Source organism: Pristis pectinata, chromosome 32 (genome assembly GCF_009764475.1).
Source record: "Pristis pectinata isolate sPriPec2 chromosome 32, sPriPec2.1.pri, whole genome shotgun sequence".
Taxonomy (NCBI): Eukaryota; Metazoa; Chordata; class Chondrichthyes; order Rhinopristiformes; family Pristidae; genus Pristis; species Pristis pectinata.
In genome coordinates this window covers 12,090,985-12,112,650 of record NC_067436.1, presented here as the reverse complement: position 1 = coordinate 12,112,650, position 21,666 = coordinate 12,090,985, and the positions used below count along the sequence as shown (strand labels likewise).

The 21,666-nt window shown below is 43.0% G+C and overlaps 1 protein-coding gene across 1 annotated transcript in view; it reads right to left on the bottom strand.

The window, feature by feature from the left end:
- The window catches only part of LOC127585132 (protein mono-ADP-ribosyltransferase PARP6), a 122,652-nt gene that overhangs the window by 46,072 nt on the left and 54,914 nt on the right, over positions 1 to 21,666 (bottom strand). The window contains exons 5-10 of the mRNA XM_052042314.1: positions 20,006 to 20,100; positions 16,210 to 16,270; positions 9,278 to 9,368; positions 5,352 to 5,418; positions 3,026 to 3,175; positions 1,582 to 1,732 (exon numbers count right to left, since the gene is read on the bottom strand). Coding sequence (XP_051898274.1) covers positions 1,582 to 1,732; positions 3,026 to 3,175; positions 5,352 to 5,418; positions 9,278 to 9,368; positions 16,210 to 16,270; positions 20,006 to 20,100 — 615 coding nt within the window. The remainder of the gene's footprint in view (positions 1 to 1,581; positions 1,733 to 3,025; positions 3,176 to 5,351; positions 5,419 to 9,277; positions 9,369 to 16,209; positions 16,271 to 20,005; positions 20,101 to 21,666) is intronic.

Here is a 21,666-nt window from a genome sequence, read left to right as displayed (position 1 = left end):
GCTGAAACATACAAGCCCTCTGAACCCCAGCACACACTCTGGATCCCAGCCACCCATTCTAGATCCTGGCACACACCCAGCCCACACTCCGAATCCCATCCGAGCCACACGTCTGCCCTAGACTCCCAGTAATACACAGCTGACCCGACTAGTGGGCAGATCAGTGGATAGTGGATAGTGTGCTAATGAGTGATGCCAAATCAGTGGGACTTCCCAACAATCGGATACTGGATTATCGGAGTATTGTCATAATCAGTTTTTTATTTTGATTCACATATGGGATGTGGGTGTCACTGACAAGGACAGCATTTATTGCCCAGGTCTAGTGACCATTACAGCAGTGATGGAGAGCTGCCTTCTTAAACTACTGGAGTATGTGTGGTGAACGTTCCTCCACAGCCCTATTTAGGGAGTCCGAGGAGTTCAAAGCAGTGAAGGGGAAGGAATGGTGGTTTATTGGCAAGTTGGGAAGGTGTGTGACTTGGAGGGGAGACCGTAGGTGGTGGTATTCCCTTGATCTTGCTGCCCTTGTTGTTCTTGGATGTAGGGGATGGTGAAGTGCATATAGATGTCATAAGATGGCCATTCCAGCAAATCCTGACCCAGTCTAATAGTTCTAATGGATAGAAATCTTCCATTAGCAATTGTCCCAGTACATATTACCAATGACATGAGGGTTGGGGGGCAAATGATGTCAGGCAACACCCACAGAAAGGGAGTTGGTCTGCAAAACAAAAACTGCCGGAGGAACTCAGAAGGTCAGGCAGTATCATCAGAGGAAAATGGACATTCGAAGATTCCAGTCGAGACCCTTCACCTGGGAGTTGGTATCAAGATCCAATGTACACTGTTAAAAAGAATGACATCCTGCTGTTGTTGGTCATAGTCCACTTTGCTTGACTTGAAACTGAACCAACTCAGCCAAATGTCATTGTTGTGCAGCTGTAGAAATTCTTGTTACTCAGCAAGGTTTACGTAACCCTTTGCCATTGCAATGAACTGACTGCAGTAAAACTCCGATAATCGAGCATGCTGCTGATGCCTGATTAGCAAATTTTCAGGGTTAATGTTGTTATTCCTATCAATACCCCAACACATTTTTAATTCACTTTTGTAGATGTTACATAGTATTATAATAAATTTCACAGTGAACCAGGTAAGTTCAAAGGGAGTGTGGAAAATGGGGCCCTGGCCAGTTAAAATAGAGCGCAGGAACCGGAGTCCAGTGAGATGGAAGGGAGCACAGGAACTGGAGCCCTGGTGTGTTGGAAGGGGACACTGGAACTGGAGTCCAGTGAGACGGAAGGGAGCGCAGGAACTGGAGCCCTGGTGTGTTGGAAGGGGACACTGGAACCGGAGTCCAGTGAGACGGAAGGGAGCGCAGGAACTGGAGCCCTGGTGTGTTGGAAGGGGACACTGGAACCGGAGTCCAGTGAGATGGAAGGGAGCGCAGGAACTGGAGCCCTGGTGCATGCGATCTGGAGCCTTGGGGAATTGGAGCACGCCAACATTACCTGGTGAGCCAGATGCTGAACCATTGGGATTTCCAAAGGTTCAGATAGCGGATTAACAGAAACTTGCCTGATTGGCAGAGGGGTATCCAAAGAGCTCTGGCTTGGGGGTTTTCATAGTGCAAGAGATGGAACGGTTAATGATGCGATTGACTCGGAGATCCGGAACCCCAAGTTTACTCTTTAGTACAGAGTCCTGGATGAGGGGAAAGCTCGGAGATCTATAAAAAGAGAGAGAAGTTTTCAGCTATTAGTGGGACAACAAAAGTGACTGTTAATTGGCATCATCTGAACAACTAGATTTTCAATCCGTTGATTACTATCTGCTTAAAGACCTGATGATTCTAGTGTTTTACTTATTTATCCCAACAAGTGGAACGTGACTATGTGAAGGAAAGGATGATCATCTCAGAGAAACTTAACAAAAATAACTTTATCCATCAATAGTACATAATAGACTTGCTTTAAAGCTAAATTGCCTAGTAATTCAATTGCATAACACTCATTTTTTCCAGAGCTAATGCAATCAAAATCTGTTTTCTTTTCTGAGAGTGAAATAAAGGTCTTTTCTGGCTCATTTCATGTCTCTTTGGAAATTCAACCAGCCATTTCTTCCCTCAGTTATTGTTGCACCTCCAATCTGATTTCTGTGTTGAGGATGGCATTATTCTCCAGGATATGCTTCTTTCAGAGCATGGTAGGGGGACTTGTACCGGGTTGTCCCAGGAGTGCTTTCATTGAGTGCTTTAGGTGAATTAGAGCTTGCCAGCTCAGTACCATCCAATGTACCTTTAGTTATATCTAACCATTCTGGTCACCAGCCTCTCCACTCAATGCTGCACCAATACCCCCAGTTCTTCACTCTCATGTCATTGCTGATACCTTCACACAACTTTCCTTCTCTTCTCTTCACCACTACTTCTCCTGATGGACATCAAAGCCAAACCACCACCACCCCCCCCCCCCATCTGCCTGACACTGAAGTTCCAGAGGCCCACAGCGGAGGCCATGATTTCCAACCCCCACCCCTCTCTCTGCCTCTTACTGCCACTGATTGTTGGCCAATTGTCAGCTCAGCCCAGACCTCCCTCCGATCCTCTGGCCCAAGCCCTTCCTTACTTCTGCTCCCTCCCCAACCCCAGCCTCAGCTCACACTCCTGGGGCCATCTTTTTGTTCCTAAAGACAGCCAACAATTTTGCCCAATCCTGAATTTCTCAGCAAAAAAGGAAACTTGAGGCCCTAGACACTCCTGCGAACAACGCTGGTCAAAATAACATTACACAGTTTCTTTGGATACTTACCTTTGTCAGTGACAAGACTAAGTGCAATATTGGGGGAGGTGGGGGAAGAAGTCTTTTAATCAGGAATGATATTTAGAGGTGGGAGGTCATGTAATCAGACCTCCACGGACAAGCAATTAGAGCCAGTAACCTTGTTCTATTCTAGCCAAGTGAGTTTCACCCTAGCCCTGTGGTCTTAACAAGTGTACAGCCAAGCTCCATTTGCCCTTTACTTTGGGATGGGAGAGAAGATGCTGAGCCCTGATCGGAATTTCTTCACTGCGCCGCTGGATTTGAACCAACTCTGCCTCTTCTCCTGCTGGTGCTTCAGGAAGTCGTTGCTCAGGTGCTTCCACTGCTGAGAAGTAAACATTCCCAGAATCCTGCAAAACACGAAACACGAGACGTTGACCATTGTCTACCCCTCCTCCATCATAGAGTCACACATCATGGGAGCAGGCCATTTAGCCCTCTACATCCACGAAGACCACTGGGCACCCACCCGTATTAATCCCATTTCCCAACACTTGGCCCATAGCCTTCTATGCCTGGGCGATGCAAGAGCTTGTCTAGATAATTCTTAAGTGCTGTCAGTGAATCTGCTTCCACCACTCTCTCTGGCAGTGTGTTCCAGGTACTCACCACCCTCTGGGTGAAAAAGGTCTCACTCTATGTCTCTTACTCCTTACCCTAAATCTATGTCTTCTAGTTTTATTCACCTCTGATAAGGAGAAAAGTTTCCTGCAGTCTCCCCTATAATTGCAGTATATATACATACATACATGTGTTGTATATAATTGCAGTATCTTTACATGGGGTTTACCTTCATAATTTGATATATCTCAATCATGTCCCCTCTCAACCTTCTTCTCTCCAGGGAAAACAGTCCCAGCCTTTCCAGTCTCTCGTCATAACTGAACAGTCCATCCCAAGCAACATCCTGGTGAATCTCCTTCACACCCTCACCAGCACTAGCACATCCTTCCTATAGTGTGCTGACCAGAATTTCACGCAGTACTCCAACTTTTCCCTGACCAATAGTTTATAAAGTTGGAGCATAACCTCCTTACTCTTGTATTTAATGCCCTGGCTGATCATCTGACTGTCCCCACCCACCTCCTCCCCACCACCAACAATGGCAAGTCATGGTTGCCTTGGGATTATGGGACCAACGGTTGAGAAACTCATCAAACCTGCTCCCAGCTGCCGTAAATTACTCGGAAGAGCTATTGGAAACCGACATACGCGCGAACTATTTACAGCGGAGGAATCAAGAAGTCGTTCCATTAAAGATGTTCAGCCATTGGAAGATATTCAGGTGACTTAAACTGAGGAAATTTATTTCAATTATTTCATTTAAGAAGAGTTTACCTGGTATTCATAATGAGTTGTGAGATTGTGAGATATACAGCATAGATACAGACCATTTGACCCAACCAATGCATGCCGGATTTAAGCTCCATGAGGCTCCTTTCTGTCCTGCCCCATCTAAATCTATCAGCAGAACTCTCTGTTCCCCTCACCCTACTTTCATGGTCAAGCCTCCCATTAAATTCATCTATTCAATTCATTTCAACCACTGCCTGTGGGAGCCAGTTCCACACTCTCGCCCCTCTCTACCCAGAGATGTTTTCTGAACTCCCAATTGGACTTAACATTGACATAGTTTATTTGTCAATTGAGTTACGAACAGGGCAAGAGCTATTAGTGCTGGGACACTGAATATTCTTCCATTCCGCATCAGTATCAAGCACAACAGCTGATGACTAGATTAGTTTTAGTCAGTTAAGTATTGTACAACATATTGTGGAGAATGAAATGGACAAATGTCTAGGTATCTGTTATATCCACCTAGGAGGGAGCTCATTTTAAGGTTCAATCCAATGGAATGCCACCCTTGAGAGTACAGTGCTCCCTCAATACTACCCATGAGAGTGCCCCAACTTTGAGAGTTATAGCACTCCCTCAGTACCAAGCCAGTTCAGATTTTATCCTATGTCTACAGATCAAGACTTGGGGCCCAAAGCATTCTTCTCCAGAGGCATGAGGTCTACAAACTCAACCACAACTGATACCACACCTTCTTTAAAGTTCGAGGATGGTCAAGAGAACCACATTTGGTTCAGGACACACAATCTATTTGAGGTGTGTACTTCACAAATACAACCAAATGTACAAATGTCCAAATCTCCATTCTGTGTAATGGAGCTTCTTGAAAGTTTTTTTTATTTAAAAAAATAGAGTTGCAATCAGCTGTAATGTGATGGGGAAATAGTTAAGCAAATCTCTGAAAGGGAATTCATCTGATTTTCAAGACTTTTATTACATTGGGGACTTATCTAAGGCTACATAGTTACATATAAAGATAATCTTCTTTTAAAATATAGTAGAAAAGAAGTCTTGCAGTTACAGTCTACAACAGCTACGTAACATCACCCACATAACCCTTTAATAAACTTCGATACTGCCGTGGAAATATATGCACAGCCACATCCCACAAAAAGCAACATGATAATGACCGGCTTAGTAAAGGCGTTTGGTGGAGATTGCTATACTTACTTCTTTAGTTGTAGTCCAAGACCAAATCCTTCTTTGTTGGACGGTTGGAAAACATCTACTGATGGTTCTGTTGGGTGATTAAAAAAATCACAACATTTTCAAGGTAGGTTTACTCCGTGGTATATGATGTGATATGATGTAATGTAAGAACTTTTAACATCGCTTCTGAAATTTCATTGATAACACATGTAACATAGATTTGTTATAGTATGGAAAGAGGCTATTCAGCCCATTACATCCATGACATGTCCCTGCAGAAAACTTCCTTTATTCTTATTCCATAGTACTAAGTACCTAGCCAATGGCCTTCTGAAAGCACTGATTGCCTCTGGTTCTACCAACCCCACAGGCAATGAATTTCAGTCTTTCATAACTCTCTGCCACTCCCATATCCCTCTTGTATCTCTCACCCATCACTTTAAATCTGTGTCCTCTGGTCCATGAACCATCCAATAAAGGGGGCAGGTTCGCTCTATTAAGCCCGTCTAAACCCGTCATGATCTTGTACACCTCTACCCCCCAGCCTTTAGGAGAACAACCCCAGCTTCTCCAGTATAACCTTGTTGCTACAACCTTCATCCATGGGACTATTCCAGTAGATATTGTCTGTATGTCCTCGAGGACCCTCTTGTGCTTCTTAAAATGCGGTGACCAGAATTGGATGCAACACTCTAGTTGCAGCTTAACCAGTGTTTTATAGAGGTTTTACAGAACTTCACTGTTTTTGTACAAAAGATAAGTTCTTCTGCCAAACATTCCATTGGGTCATATTAGTGAAGCTCAATAAGCAAAGGAAGTCTTTGAATGCTTTGGTGGTTTGAGTTTGAACAACTTGGTGCAACAAAGCAAGATTTGATTATAGATGAAGTATTATCACTTCTCTCAAATACTGCAAAGGATTTCAGTTTGAAATGCAGGGAAGAGAATATGGAATATATAACATAGCATAGCACAGGAACAGTTCCTTCACCCCAAGATGTTGTGCCGAACTAAATAAGCTAATGACATCTAGTTACGCTAATCCCTTCTGTGGGCACATGGTCCACATCCCTCCATTGTCTGTACATTCATGTGCCTATCTAAGAGCCTCTCAAACGCCTCTATCATATCTGCTTCCACCACCACCCCTGGCAGTGCAGTCCAGGCACCCACCACTCTCTGTGTGGAAAAACTTGCCTCGCATACCTCCTTTAAACTTTCCCCCTTTCACCTTAAATGCATGCCTTATAGTATTAGATATTTCAGCCTTGGGGACAAAAGATACTGGCCATCTAGTCTATCTATAAACTTCTATCAGGTCTCCCCTCAGCCTCCACCACTCCAGAGAAAATGACCCTAGTTTGTCCAACCTCTCCTTATCGCACCTGCCCTCTAATCCAGGCAGCATCCTGGTAAAGTTCTTCTGCACCCTCTCCAATGCCTCCACATTCTTCCTATAATGGGGCGACCAGAATTGAATGCAATACTCCAGGTGCCACCTAACCAGGCTTTATAAAGCTGACTCTTGAACTCAGTGCCTTAACTAATAAAGGAAAGCATGCCATATGCCTTCTTTACCACCCTATCAACTTGTGTGGCATCTGTCAAGGACCTATGGACTTGGACCCCAAGATCCATATGTACATCAGCGTCGTTAAGGGCCCTGCCGTTAACTATATATACTCCCTTTACATTTGATAGTTGGAAGTGCAACACCTCACACTTGCCCGGGTTAAACTCCATCTGCCACTTCTCCACCCAAATCTGCAACGGATCTATATTACATAGAACATAGAGCAGTACAGCATGGAACAGGCCCTTTTGGCCCACAATGTTGTGTGAAAATAGCTATTCCCCCTAGCTACAGAATGCCCATATCCCTCTATTTTCCTCTCATTCATGTGCCCATCCAAGACCCTCTTAAAAGCCCCCAATGAATTTGCCTCCATCACCCTATCAGGCAACGCATTCCAAGCATCCACCACTCTCTCAGTAAAAATTGGACCCCTCACGTCTATTCTGAACCTACCCCCTCTCACCTTGAATGCATGCCCTCTGGTATTGGATCACTCAATAATGGGAAAAAGCTATTGCTTGTCCACCCTATCTATGCCCCTCATAATTTTATACACTTCCAACAGATCACCCCTCAGCCTCCATCTCTCCGGAGCAAAGAGCCCAAGTTTGTCCAGCCTCTCCTGATAGCACATGCCCTCTAATCCAGGCAGCATTCTAGTAAACCTCCTCTGCACCCTCTCTAAAGCCTCAACATCCTTCCTATAGTGAGGTGACCAGAATTGCATGCAATACTCTAAATGCGGCCTAACCAGAGTTCTATAGAGATGCATCATAACTTCATATTTCACTGTATCCTTTGGCAATCTTTTACACTATCTACAAAGGCCGACTGCTACTTTGTTCATATGAAGGAAGAAAGGCTTGCATTTATATAGCGCCTTTTATGGCCTTGGGTTGTCCCAAAGCACTTTCAAACCAATGAAGTAGATTTAGAAACAGGCCACCTTTGTAATGCTGGGATTGGTTCTGAGTTATCAATTAATGTTTGTGGCGGGTAAGCAACATTGGCCAAAATACCAGAACTCCCTCCTCCCCATTTAATGTTGGTCAGAATGGTTAGACAAGAAAATATCAGCTCTAGTCCTTGAGTGAAACATCAGACATCCTAGTCAAGAAATTAGTGAAAACAAGCACTCCCAGTGCAGTCCTTTTGAGGCCTAACCTGGTTCAATTATTGAACAGCATGGAATATAACATTTAAATCAACTCAAAATGAATCTGTTCAAATTTGTAGAACATTATTAGAAGACCTCTCCAGTTGCTTTCAGAAATAAAATGAGAAGGTGGATACTAATTATATTTGCAGTGTGGCCAGTTCTAGAAACCTTCAATCACATATAAAATTCTTTACTTCTGTGCAATAACCCTGGAGCAAAAGTGCAATGGTCAGATTGCCATAAAGTCTACATTCCCTATCTGAACAGGCTTTCAAACATAAAGCTGAATATTGTCCTTGGGATTTTAATGTTCAAGGTACTGTGTAATGTAGCATCTGTAGGGAGTGGCATCTTAACTAAAGATGACTCGGTATGGAGTCATTTTTAGGTAGTCCCTCAGCGTCAAGTGCAACTACTCACCCAGGCTACCCAACAGCATCTGTCAAACCGGTGACCTCCATCCTGATTTGGAAATATATCAACAATACTTCACCATTGCTGGGTCTAAATCATGAACTTCTTACCCAACACCACAGTGGGAACACCTGCCCAAGACATCGAGGGCACATCCCTCCCCACCATCGGAAGTATCTACATAAGGCACTGCCTCAAGGCAACATCTATCATCAAAGATCCTCCCCATCTAGGCCATGCCATCTTCTCACAGCTACCAACGGGCAGCAGGTACAGAAGCCTGAAGTCCCACACCACCAGGTTCAAGAACAGCTACTTCCCTTCAACCATTCGGTTCTTGAATCAACCTGCACAACACTAATCTCTACAGTTTAGCAATACTATGACCACTTTGATCACTTTGCACTAAAATGGACTTTTTTTTGTTCTAATTGTGTTCATTCTTGTAAAAATTGTGTATAATTTGTTCAATATATGTTTTTCTTGTGAATGCTGCTTATCTGATGCTCTCTGCCTGTGATGCTGCTGTAAGTTTTTCATTGCACCTGTGCATACATGTACTTGTGCATATGACAATAAACTCGACTTTGACAAGACGGACTGAAGTAGTCCATGAAGGCAGCTCGCCACCAATTTCTCAAGGACTCAAGGAATGAGCAATAAACTCTGGCCTCATTCAGCGATGCCCAGATCCCAAAAGTGAATCAAAAAAGTTCAAACAAAACTGAAGAGCCTGATAAACAGATGGTTCTGGTAGTTTTCAAGAGAAAATGAGTGAAGTTCATGAATGACACTTACCAGGTCCATCCAGGTACTGTGACAGAGAGAATCTGAGTCTGAGTATAATGGGCTCTATCCTCACCACTTTCCAGGCTGTTGCGATCTCCTCCTATCAACAAATTGTATCGATTACATAAGCAAGCCCAGGTGGGTCCTTAGACACGGTTCCAGTCAATAGTTAACATCTGATCCTAAAACAGCCAGGAGCTATAACACGCCCGCTTATATTTTGTGTATAATTTATTAAAGTATTGATAAGACTATTGAACGGTTCCTTTTTCAATGAGATGGACTCTGACCTCACGATCTACCTTGTTGTGACCTTGCACCTTATTGCACTGCACTTCCTCTGTAGCCGTGACACTTTACTCTGTACTGTTACTGTTTTTACCTGTACTACCTCAATGCACTCTGTACTAACTCAATGTAACTGCACTGTGTAATGAATTGACCTGTACGATCGGTTTGTAAGACAAGCTTTTCACTGTACCTCGGTACAAGTGACAATAATAAACCAATACCAATCTTGGAAAAAATTCTTAAGTGAAAGATTGGGCATGATGCATTATAAGCATTTTTGGTATAACGTATTTCCTTCAGCAGTAAGTTCCATGCTATTCATTATAAATAAATGGCTTTTCATATTGAAGACACATTCTCCAAAGAGTCATTGGTGTAAGGGTGAACATTTGTAAATCGAGCGTTCGTAAATTAAGGAGTGAAGTACACAAAATGTCTGCATGTTTGTCAGTTTTCCTCTACATTATTGCATAATAGCCTAAAATTAAAGTGCAAAACATGGTCATCAAGTCTTACAGCACAGAAACAGGCCCTTCGGCCCAACTGGTCCATACCGACCAAGATTCCCATCTAAGCTAATCCCATTTGCCTGCGTTTGGCCCATATCCCTCTAAACCTTTCCTATCCATGTACCTGTCCAAGTGTCTTCTAAATGTTGTTAATGTACCTGCTTTAACCACTTCCTCTGGCAGCTCGTTCCATATATGGACCACCTTCTGGGTGAAAACGTTGCCTCTCTCATCTTAAACCTACGCCCTCTAGTTGTTGATTCCCCAACCCTGGGAAAAAGACTGTGCACATGGGTCCCTTACTTGTTCATGGTATGTGGGTGTCAGGGCTAAGGGCAGCATTTCTTGCACATCCCTTCACACTGAATGCAAAAGGCAGATACTGCAGATGCTGAAACGCTGAAATAAAAACAGAAAATACTCAGCAAGTAAGGCAACATCCGTGGAGAGAGATGTAGTCTTAATATTTCAGGTTGATAATTTTTCATCAAACAGGATTAGAAACTAACTTTCTTTCCACAGATGCTGTCTGATACATTGAATATTTGCAGTATTTTCTGTTTTTATCTTTGAACTGGGTGAATTGTTAGGCCATTTCAGAGAGCAGTTAAGACCTAGTTACAATGGTGGGACTGGGCATTTCACACGTATAACTTAATCAGTATAGTTCCTCCACGGGTGAAATGAGACACATCCTCTCATAATACCATCCAGCTGTTTTCTGTATGGAAGATAGCAGGGGAGTGAAAGGCACTGCTACTAAATGTCAACCAAGCCCAAATTACCACTGGAGACACAAGAGACGGCAGATGCTAGAATCTGGAGCAACAAACAATCTTCTGGAGAAACTCAACGGCTGAGCAGCATCTGTGGAGGGAAAAGAATTGTCCACGTTTTGGGTTGAAACCCTGCACCAAACTACCACTGGCAGCTACCAAATCCTTCGTAGGTCAACAAGTCAGCAGCAGTTGATGGGTGTGCCAAGAAGAAATCCCAATGCAGAATTAACAGCATTGCAATAAATTAACAGCAGCGGTCAGACCACCAGACTTATTTAATAAGCCCAGAAAATTAAACTCTTTGTTAGCTGCCCAAGAGTACCACAGAACCTGATTTCTTTCATTTTATTTTAAAAGCTTCATTGCATTTTCCCTCCACCCCCACAGGCTTAAGCAAGTGGTCCCAAAATGGTTCAGGGTTGGAGAAATCCATGAAGGTTTTGTATCTGTTGTGGGATCTGAAGCAGTGTTTTATTACATTCTATTCTCTCACTCCCACTTCCAGGCTCTGCCTTCCTCCTGCCCTCTACCAGGAAGAGTGAGCTCCTGGCTGGTACATTGCTAACCATCAGGTTCTTGAACCAACCTGCACAACCCTAACCCTACCTCAGCAATGGAACACTACAGACCACCCCTTGCACTACCATGGATATCTCTGATTGTGTCTTTTTTTTGCACTGTCTTGCTTATGCACAGTCTTTCTTTTCTCTCATTCTTCACTGCCTTGTATAATTTATTTATAACTTATATTCTGTGTGTTTTCTGTACCTACGTGCCTGTGATGTTGCTGCAAGTTTTTCACTGCACTTCACTGTACTTGTGCACACGACAATAAACTCAACTTGACTTAACCTTCACCTGAGAGGGTGCAGATTCCACACAACACAAGCTGAGGAAGTGACGTGCTGTTCACATAGATCTTAGCTTCCTCTGTCTCAGCAGTGCAAACAAAAGCAACAAGGAAAACAAAAGTCCCAGTCATCCCCAAGCAAACTAGGAATCTTACAGCAATACACAAAAAGTGCTGGAGCATCCATGGAGGGAAATAAACAGTCAACGTTTCGGGCCGAGACCCTTCATCAGGACTGGAAAGGAAGAGGGCAGAAGCCAGAATAAGAAGGTGGGGGGAGGGGGAGGAGCACACGCAGGCAGGGGGTAGGCGAGTTCAGGCGATAGGCGAGTCCAGGTGAGAGGGGGAAGGTAGTGGGTGGGGGAGGGGGAGAAGATGTAATAAGCTGAGGGGTGATAGGTAGGAGACTGAGGGCTGAAGAAGGAGGAATCCGGTAGGAGAGGGCAGTGGACCATGGAATAATGGGGGAGGGGAGGGGAGGAGATGGGCAGGTCATCAAGGCGGAGGAAAAGAAGCCATAAGAATAAGGGAAGACAAAGGAGTTGGGTGGGGAAAAGAAAAAGAAGGGGAGGGGTTACCGGAAGTTAGAGAAATCGATATTAAGGCCATTAGGTTGGAGACTCCCAAGGCAGAATATGAGGTGTTGTTCCTCCAACCTGCACCTGGCGTCAACATGGCAGTAGAGGAGGCCATGGATAGACATGGGATCTTATAGAGTTGGCTCAATTACTCCTTTTACACCCAGTGAGCTTTTTATACTTCCTTTACTGACATTATCACAGTTAGTTCAATTCCTTTACCATTGCACTACATGTTGCACATTGCATGTTCTTCCTGTGACCGTGTGGGTTACTCTTGGGTGCTCCAGTTTCCTCCCACATCCCAGAGATGTGCAGGTTGGTTGATTGGTCACAGTAAATTGTTAGTGATTGGTCGAGTCTGGGGTAGATGATGGGAATGTGGGGAGAATCAAATAAGAGTAGTGTAGAATTAGTGTAAATGGGTGCTCAATGTTCGGCATGACTTGGTAGGTCAAAAGGCCTGTGTCTGTGCTCTGTGACTCAATGACTCTCAATGAAATTCTGTTTCTGTAGTGATTTTGTCATCGTAGTGATGATCGGTGCTTCCTATATGTTAAGTGAGCTGACAGAGCAGACTTGGCCAGATAGTTGGTAGATCTTGCACTGACTGAGCCTCAGCCAGGCAGTCCAGTAACCCACCTGAGCTTCCTAAATCTTTCACTCATGCTGATCTTGTGTCTTTTCAAACTTTTATGTTTAGAGAGGTACAGGTGCTCAGTTCAAGGCCAAGAAGGGATCAGAGTAAATCGGGATCAGCTACCTAAATAAACCCGGGGGATAGGATTGCTCATGATTTTTTCGAATGGTGGAGCAGGTTTAAGGGCTTAGTAGCTTCCATTTCTTAGAATGCATGATGTAATATGCTGAGACACTTATTAGTATGTGAAAGTACTATGCAAAGTAATTGAGATGTTTCACAAAACAAGAAAACCTATATAAAGCAGTGTGTTCAATGTATCATTGAAGAAAAATTGAAAGAAATTTAAAATAATCTTTCCTGCCCAGAGATTATTACCACTTGAGACTTTGTTCTCATGGAATTTGACATCTAGATTATAATTGTAATGTATAACAGGAAAGAATTTGCTGTGTTGGAGCTAGATTTTCCCTTTATACCCATTGTCTGAGAGCACCAAAGCATATCAAATTCATGTAGACATGCAGAAGCCTGTAAATGTGTGGTTCCTGCCTTTATCACAGAGGCCAGATTAGGAAAACAATGAATAAGGTTTGTCTTTGTCTGAAAGCCATCCATTTTGGTAGAATGGTGGGGGATTGAAATGTGTCAGTGTTCAGAGGAATCTGGATGATCCTTACACACAAATCACTAAAAATTAGCACACTGATACCCCAAGTCATTAGGAAGGCAACAATATTTTGGCCTTTATTTCAAGAGTACAAGTGTAAAGACACCAGAGTGCAATTATATCAGGGCTTGTTCAGACCTGGAATATTGTGCCCAGGGTTTTGTCTCCCTCCCCAAGGAAGGAATAACTTGCAATAGAGAAAGTGCAAGACTGGCTCATCAGATTGATTCTTGGATGGGGAGTGACTGCCCTGTGAAGGGAGATGAAGCAGACTGGCTCCATATTCATTAGAATTTGGAGGAATGAGAGGTGATCTCATTGAAACATACAAAATGCCTATGGGGCTTGCTATAGTAGATCAGGAGTGATGTATTCCTGGATGGGGTGTCTAAATACAAAGGTCATAGTCTTAAAATAGGGGATCAGTCATTCAGTACAGAAATGATAAGAAACTTCTCTAACTAAAGGACAACGAATCTTTGGAGACACAAGAGACTGCAGATGCTGGAATCTGGAGCAACAATCTGCTGGAGGAACTCAGCAGGTCGAACAGCACCTATGGGAGGAAAGGAATAATCGATGTTTCAGGTTGAAACCCTGCATCAGGGTTTCAATTTGGTGATCCAGTCTTGCACTCTCTCTGTTGCAAGTTATTCCTTCCTTAGGTAGGGAGACAAAACCCTGGGCACAATATTCCAGGTGTAGTCTGAACAAGGCCTAATATAATTGCACTATGGTGCTTTACACTTGTACTCAAAGCCTCATGAAATAAAGGCCAAAATATGGTTGCCTTCCTAATGGCTGAGTTCCTCTAGCAGATTGTTTGTTGCTAATGAATCTCTGGATTTCTCTACCCAAGAGGGCTGTGGAGGCTCAGTCTCTGAGCATATTTAAGACCGAAAATTTGAAAATTAAGGTAGATAACAGGTAGATGGGGTGGTGAAGAAGACGTGGGGTGTTTGTCTTCATCAGCCACGGTACAGAATATAAGAGCAGGAACGTCATGTTACAACTTTATGGAACATTGGTTAAGCCACACTTGGAATATTGTGTGCAGTTCTGGTGGCCAAAACATAGGAAAAGTAAAATTGCACTGGAGAAAGTGCAAAGGAGACTCATAAGGATGTTGCCTAGATTGGAGCATTTCAGTTATAAGGAGAGATTGGATATGCTGGGGTTGTTTTCCCTGGAATGGAGGAGCTGAGGAGCGACCTCAACATTTTAAGGGGGGGCAGATACAGTAGATTGTAAGAACTTATTCCCATGGTGGGTGTGTCTAAAGCGTGAGGGCATTGGTATAAATTGAGAGGTGGAAGGTTTGGAGGGAATCTGAGGGGAATTTTTCACACAGGGAGTGGTTGGAATCTGGAATGTGCTGCCTCAGGAGATGATAGAGGAAAGTATTCTCGCAACATTTAACAAGCATCTAGGCATGCATTTAAACCACCAAGGCATAGAAGGCTACCAACCCAAAGCGGGTTAATGGGATTAGTATAGATAAATACAACGGTCAGCATGACCTGTTTCTGTGCTGTACGACTTTATGACGCTATGACTCAATATATATGAGGTTTGTGGAGGGAAGTGGATTGAGACAAGAGATGAACAATGATCTAGCTAAACTGCAAAGGATGTGCATGGGGCCAAATCTGCGTCCATCTCTTAGGTTCTTTTGACTTTTCTGTGACGGAAGCAAGAACATTTACTTTGTTAATCTACAGCCCTAAACATAGAACATAGAATACTACAGCACAGGAACAGGCCCTTCAGCTCACCGTGTCTGCCAAGCATGGTACCAATCTAACAACGGCCAACCATGACGCCAATCTAACTAATTCCATCTGCCTGCAAATGGTCTGTATCCTTCTATCCCTGCCTGTTCACGCCTCTGTCTAAATGCCTCTTAAGCGTTGCCACTGTATCTGCTTCTACCAATTCCCCTGGCAGCACATTCTAGGTAGAACATTCTCACAAACAGTGGGTAGACTGTGTTATCACAGGAGGGTAGTTGTTACCAATGTTTGAAAGGAAAATTGCTACAAGAATCAAGGTTTGCACTTGCAGGAAATGCAACACCTTGTATATTAGATATATTTTCACCAAACCTACATGAAATAAAATTACATTTAAGCTGGGGCAAGACACTAGGTGCTGGAGGAACTCAGCAGGTCAGGCAGTTTCTGTGGAGGGAAATGGACAGTCGACATTTCAGGTCGAGACCCTTCATCTGGACCAGCATTTCAGCATCTGCACTCTCTTGTGTCCCCATTTTGCTACTCCACTGCAAAGTCTCTTCAAGGTATACTCACTTTGAAGAAGTTTTCCTCAGTACAGATGAATGGTCTCAACCCAAAACATCGGCTGAACATTTCCCTCCATAGATGCTGCCTGACCTGCTAAGTTCCTCCAGCATCTTATGTGTTGCTCCAGATTCCAGCACCTGCAGTCTTTTGTGTCCCTCTCTTATATTTAAGCTGTATTGTTATAAGCATTTTAAATAGTTATAATTTAATACCATAGTTTTTTCCACTGATTTTATTCCACGCACGCCAATCTTTTACGTTAATCTTATGAATCAAAACTATGCAAAACTGAAGTCATGTGACACTAGAGTCATTACTTACATCAAGAAAACTCATATTAATGTGGAGGTCCACATCCACATCATCAATCGTTCCATATTCTCTGTGGAAAGAAATATTTAGAATAGGTAAGTCATAACCTAACTTTGGGCTTTCTCACTTGTTGTCCTTTGGAAAAAGAACTCTGAGCCTGTTTCACCATTCAATTAGATCCTGGCTGATATACATCTTAATATTATCTAACAGTCTTGGCTCCGTACCCTTTTATATCAATGTCACACCAAGTCAGAAAGAACAAACCTCATGACATTTGAGAAGTATTGAGCCAAACACTTAAATCACCAATGCATAAAAGGTTACAGACCAAGTGCTGGTAAATGGGATTAGCATAGAAAGGTACTTGATGGTCACAATGGACCACAGGGCTTATTTCTGTGCTATATGACTCTATGATCATGAATCAGAAGCAGGACCAGACCATTCTGTTCCTTGTCCCTTCTTTACCATTCAATAAGATCAGGTCGATCTTTTACTTCAACCCTAGCTTCTTGTACTAACTCCATATCCCTTGATTGTCTCCATATCCAAAACACTATTGATCTTGCATATGCACAGCAGCTAAACCTCCACAGCATCCCACGTGCAAACTCTAGCTGAAGAAATTCCTTCTCAACCAGGAGTAACATTATTTCCACACCTAACTTCTCAAGCCCTGTAAGAATGCTATACCTTTACCTCGTATTAATTCTCATTCTTCTAAGCTCCAGAGAATATCGGCCTGTCTGCTCAATATTATCCAACCCCTTCAAATGCTTCAAAAAATTAATATTTTGATTATTTTCTTTATTTTAATGGATTCCAAGAGTCATTTAATATTTGTGAATGTCAAAGGTCTTTTCAAACATTCAATGGACCCAAATAAAAGCTTTGGCAGTGATGAGCATAATGACGGGGACTCACTGGCTGTCAAAGCCATTGTGTGAGAGCAGCTGGCTGTGCTGAGATGGTTGCTCTACTGCACAGCACTGTGCTGAATTATCAGGAGCCAGGATCCTCACAGAGGACTCTGCCAAGACCATGCTAGGACACATGGCATGGGCTGGGGGAAGAAGCCAGTGACCACAAGCAACACAAGGTCTGCACCCAGTTATTTTTAAACGTCCTTCACTCACTGCATTTTCCTGGAGGAACTACCCTCCCTTTGCTGGGAGAAGTTGCTGCTCTTCAAGTAGACTCAGTTCACCAAGTAAATTGACTTTGCTTGCTGTATGATCCACTGCTTACACACCCCACCTCATCTCCAGAACACTGCAACACAAAGTGGGCAATAAAATCCTCTGTAGTGGAAGGATCAAGACAGGTGGTGCTGAGGTGAAGCAGCAGCATTAGCTCACATGTGGAAACTACTGCTGTGTTTTATGGTGTCACGGCGTAACATGCAGATCAGAGTTAGGAGGGTATTAAGGATATAACATTATTATTGACAGAGGCGTCTAGATGTAGGAAAGACACCTTGAAGCAAGGCTACATCAGGTGAATATGCTTATAAATCTTCAAAATAGTTTCCCCTATAGAGTCATATAACAGAAAAGCTCCTACCATGTCTGTGCTGACGTCAAGTATCAATCTACAGTAATCTCATTTACCAGCCCTTGGTCTGTAACCTTTCTGTGCCTTGGTGATTTAAATGTCTGTCCAAGTGGTTCTTAAATGTTGTGAGAATACCTGCCTCCGCCACCTCCTCAGGGAACATGTTCCACATTCCAAACACCCTCTGGAGGAAATAATTCTTCCTCAGACCCCCTCACCTTAAACCTATACCCTCTCGTCTTGATATCTCTGCCACAAGGTAGATAGTCAGAGGCTTTTTCCCAGGGCTGAAATGGTTGCCACAAGAGGACATAGGTTTAAGGTACTGGGGAGTAGGTACAGAGGAAATGTCAGGGGTAAGTTTTTTACTCAGAGAGTGGTGAGTGTGTGGAATGGGCTGCCGGCAATGGTGGTGGAGGCAGATATGATAGTGTCTTTTAAGAGACTTTTGGATAGGTACATGGAGCTGAGAAAAATAAGAGGGCTATGGGCAAGCCTAGTCATTTCTAAGGTAGGGACATGTTCGGCACAGCTTTGTGGGCTGAAGGGCCTGAATTGTGCTGTAGGTTTTCTATGTTTCTAAGGAAAAGTTTCTTACTATCTATACCTCCCATGATTTTGTACACTTCTAACAGTTCATCCCACACCCTCCCCTTCTCCAAGGAAAACAGACCCAGCCTCTACACATAACTAAAACGTTCTATCCCAGGCAACATCCTGGTGAATCTGGTCTGCACCCTCTCCAGTACAACCATGCTTTTCCTAGTGTGATGACCAGATAGAACTACTTTCATTTATAGACAGATCTACTTTCATTTATTCTTGGCCATTGTAATTCACAGGGCTGGGAAATATATGAGAACCTAAAAAACATAAGAAGAAGTCGGGTCACTTGATCCCTGGCACCTGCACCTCCATTCAATAAAATGAATTCAATAAAATCAGCTGATCCTTTGCCTCAGCACCACTTTCTTGTACTGACCCCATATCCCTGAATCTCCCTAATACAGGCCGTCCCTGGGGAACGAACAGATCCTGTTTTTACAGATATCCTTAAGTTAATTTTGTCGATAAGTCAGAAAATACACAAAAAATATTTGTTATGGTAACCTTACCTCCACAGTACTGTAAAGAACGGCATCAAAAGCACATCAGACTGATAAGAAAGAAGAATTACTAAAAGTGGAGAGAGGGAGAGAGAGAGAGAACTAGTTCTGCTGTTCGTAGGAAGGAATGTATCTATGTATGTCGGACTTCTGAATTTAATAATATTATGGGAGCTCACTCGTATGTAGGGGTGTCCATAAGTCAGGCATTTGTAACCTGGGAAATGGCCTGTATCCAAAAATCTATGGATCTCCGCACTGAATATACAAGGAATGAACGTCACCTTACATTTGCCCAATTCACTTTGTGCATATGCAGAACATCTACAGATGCATTAACCATGAGTGGATGAGAGATATTGTGATGGAGGAGGGAGCAGTGATCCAATTTAGGGAGGCTTTGGTCTGTGAGGTGTGAGGAGGGAGCAGTGATTGGAAGATGTACTGAGAGCATATGGATCAAAACACACTGTTTCTCTTGGGCAGTAAATTAACAGCACTAACTTATCGCATTGTTCTTAAAGCCCCTAACTAGTGAAACGCATTGTACAAATTTGGTTGATATACCTGGTGCACTTTAAGAATACACTCATGTATTGCAAATTATTAATTGTAATCATAAAAAAGAGTGTGAGTTGAAGAGAGTGAGTAAACCAAGGTTTAAAAACAAAAGGTACAAGCAACTTTGATTTAACTGGCCTGATAAGTATATGTGAAAGTGCAGGTTTGAGGCCCTTTTCAGAGGGTATAAGTTTGACTCCAAGTTTGGACCAGACTCCTCACCTGCTAGGCTGAACCCTTTGTAGGATTAGAGTACTCCATCTTTGGACAGAGGGAAAGGTAGAACTAACAGGGCCAGTCCCATACTGCAGTGGTAATTAGAAACAGCAATGAAGGCAGCACTGGGAAAATCAACGTCCCAGACTATTCCATCCTTTGAGCAAATAGAATAAAACTTGGAAGCAAGAAGCGAGGAAAAACGGAGCTAAAAATGAATTAAGTAGGGTTTTTTTGTTTTAGAAGAATCCTATTCCCTAAAGAAACTCATAAAATGACAAGCAAAATGTCAGACAGAAAATAACCGTAATAAAAATTGCCATCAGTTCTGCAACACTTGAAAAATCAGAACGCTAAAGACTTACCTGACAGAGACAGAATTTTCTCCATAAATTTCCTTCACTGCTTCAATGTCTGCATCGAGCTGTGGGTGTCGGTATAGATCAGCTGCACAGCTCCCCTGTAAAAACAGACACACACTGTAATATATTGTTGGGCTTGCCTCCGAAAGAGCTGTCACTATAGGCACTGCTGATGTTTTGGCCTTCCTAGGATTCAGGCCAGCTCATTCTCTTTCTTCTTTTGTCTCTCACTCTCTCTCCCTTGCCGACCCTGTCTCTTCCCCCCCTCTCTTCTTTTTCCTCTGTTTGTTTGTCTATCTCTCTATTACTCAGTCTCTCCGCATTTCTCTGTCGCTCTTCTCTCTCTCTTCTTCTTTTCGCTGTCTCTCTATGCACTCCCTCTCTCTCTCCCTCCCTCTCTCTCTCTCCCTTTCTCTCTCTCTCCCACTCTCTCTCTCTCTCTCTCCCTCCCTCCCTCAGTGCTTCAGTGAGATGTAATATTTTGCATTCAGCTTTGAAAGTGGAAGGTCCTCTCTGGAATTTTCACAGAGCCAGTGTTGTTGTGCTGGAAGATTTTGCAATGTAGAGCAATCTAGTGGCACAGTTTCTTTCCCAACAGAACAAGTATGATGAAGTTGCATCAAAAGCTGTATCTGCAGCAGTATGAACACCACTAGTAGATCTCTGGAAAAAGTTAGTTTAACTTGAGAAACTTTTCTAATGCATGGCTTTACCTTTATATTTTACTGAGAATTTACATAGAATCTACAGCACAGGAGCAAACCATTTGGCCCATCTAGCCAGTGCTAATATTTACGCTCTATACAAACCTCCTCCTGCATTAATTCATCACATCTGTCAACGAAATCTGTTCTATTCTCCATTTAAGTTTGACCAGCCTCTACTTAACTACAAATCAGCTATTTGCCTCAACCACTCTGTGTAGCAGTGAAGTCTATATCTGAACCACTCTCGAGGTAAAAGGGATCTCCTCTGACTTCCCTCCTGGATTTACTGGAGATTCTCTCTTACTTATAACCCACTGTTTTGGACTCCCTGTAAAAGTAAAAACTGCTATCCCATTAATAATGCTAAGTGCACAATATGTATTGTCAAAGCACTCGTCTGTCTCCCCAAAATTCACTCATTGAAGTCAGTAAATGCAATAAAGTAGAACCCACTGACCTCACTATATTGAAAGATAAACGCTTTGGTTGTGGGAGGGGGTAAATTTCTAGGTAATTTCTCTTCTGTTTGCCTTATCATACCCTTCAAGACCCTACTCTTGCCTAGAGAGATACTGCTTTCAATGCACAGCTTAAAAATCTGCTAAGTGTCGTGCACAAATACTGCTTTACAATCATCAATACCACTGCGTAGAAAATCATTCCTGATCAGTAGCACTAAACTTGGTGTATAGTTGTACGTGTACATTATAGTTGGTGTATGAAATTCATTCCAACCAGAATGCCTTTGGGATATTGGAGGAAAGTTACACAGTCACGGGTAGAACGTGCAAACTCCACACAGACAGCACAGGAGTCAGGATCCAGAATACAAGAGCAGGAAGGTTATGCTCCAACTTTACAAAACATTGGTCAGACCTCAGCTGGAGTACTGTGTGCAGTTCTGGTCACCACACTATAGGAAATATATGATAGTGCGAGAGAGGAAATTCACCGGGA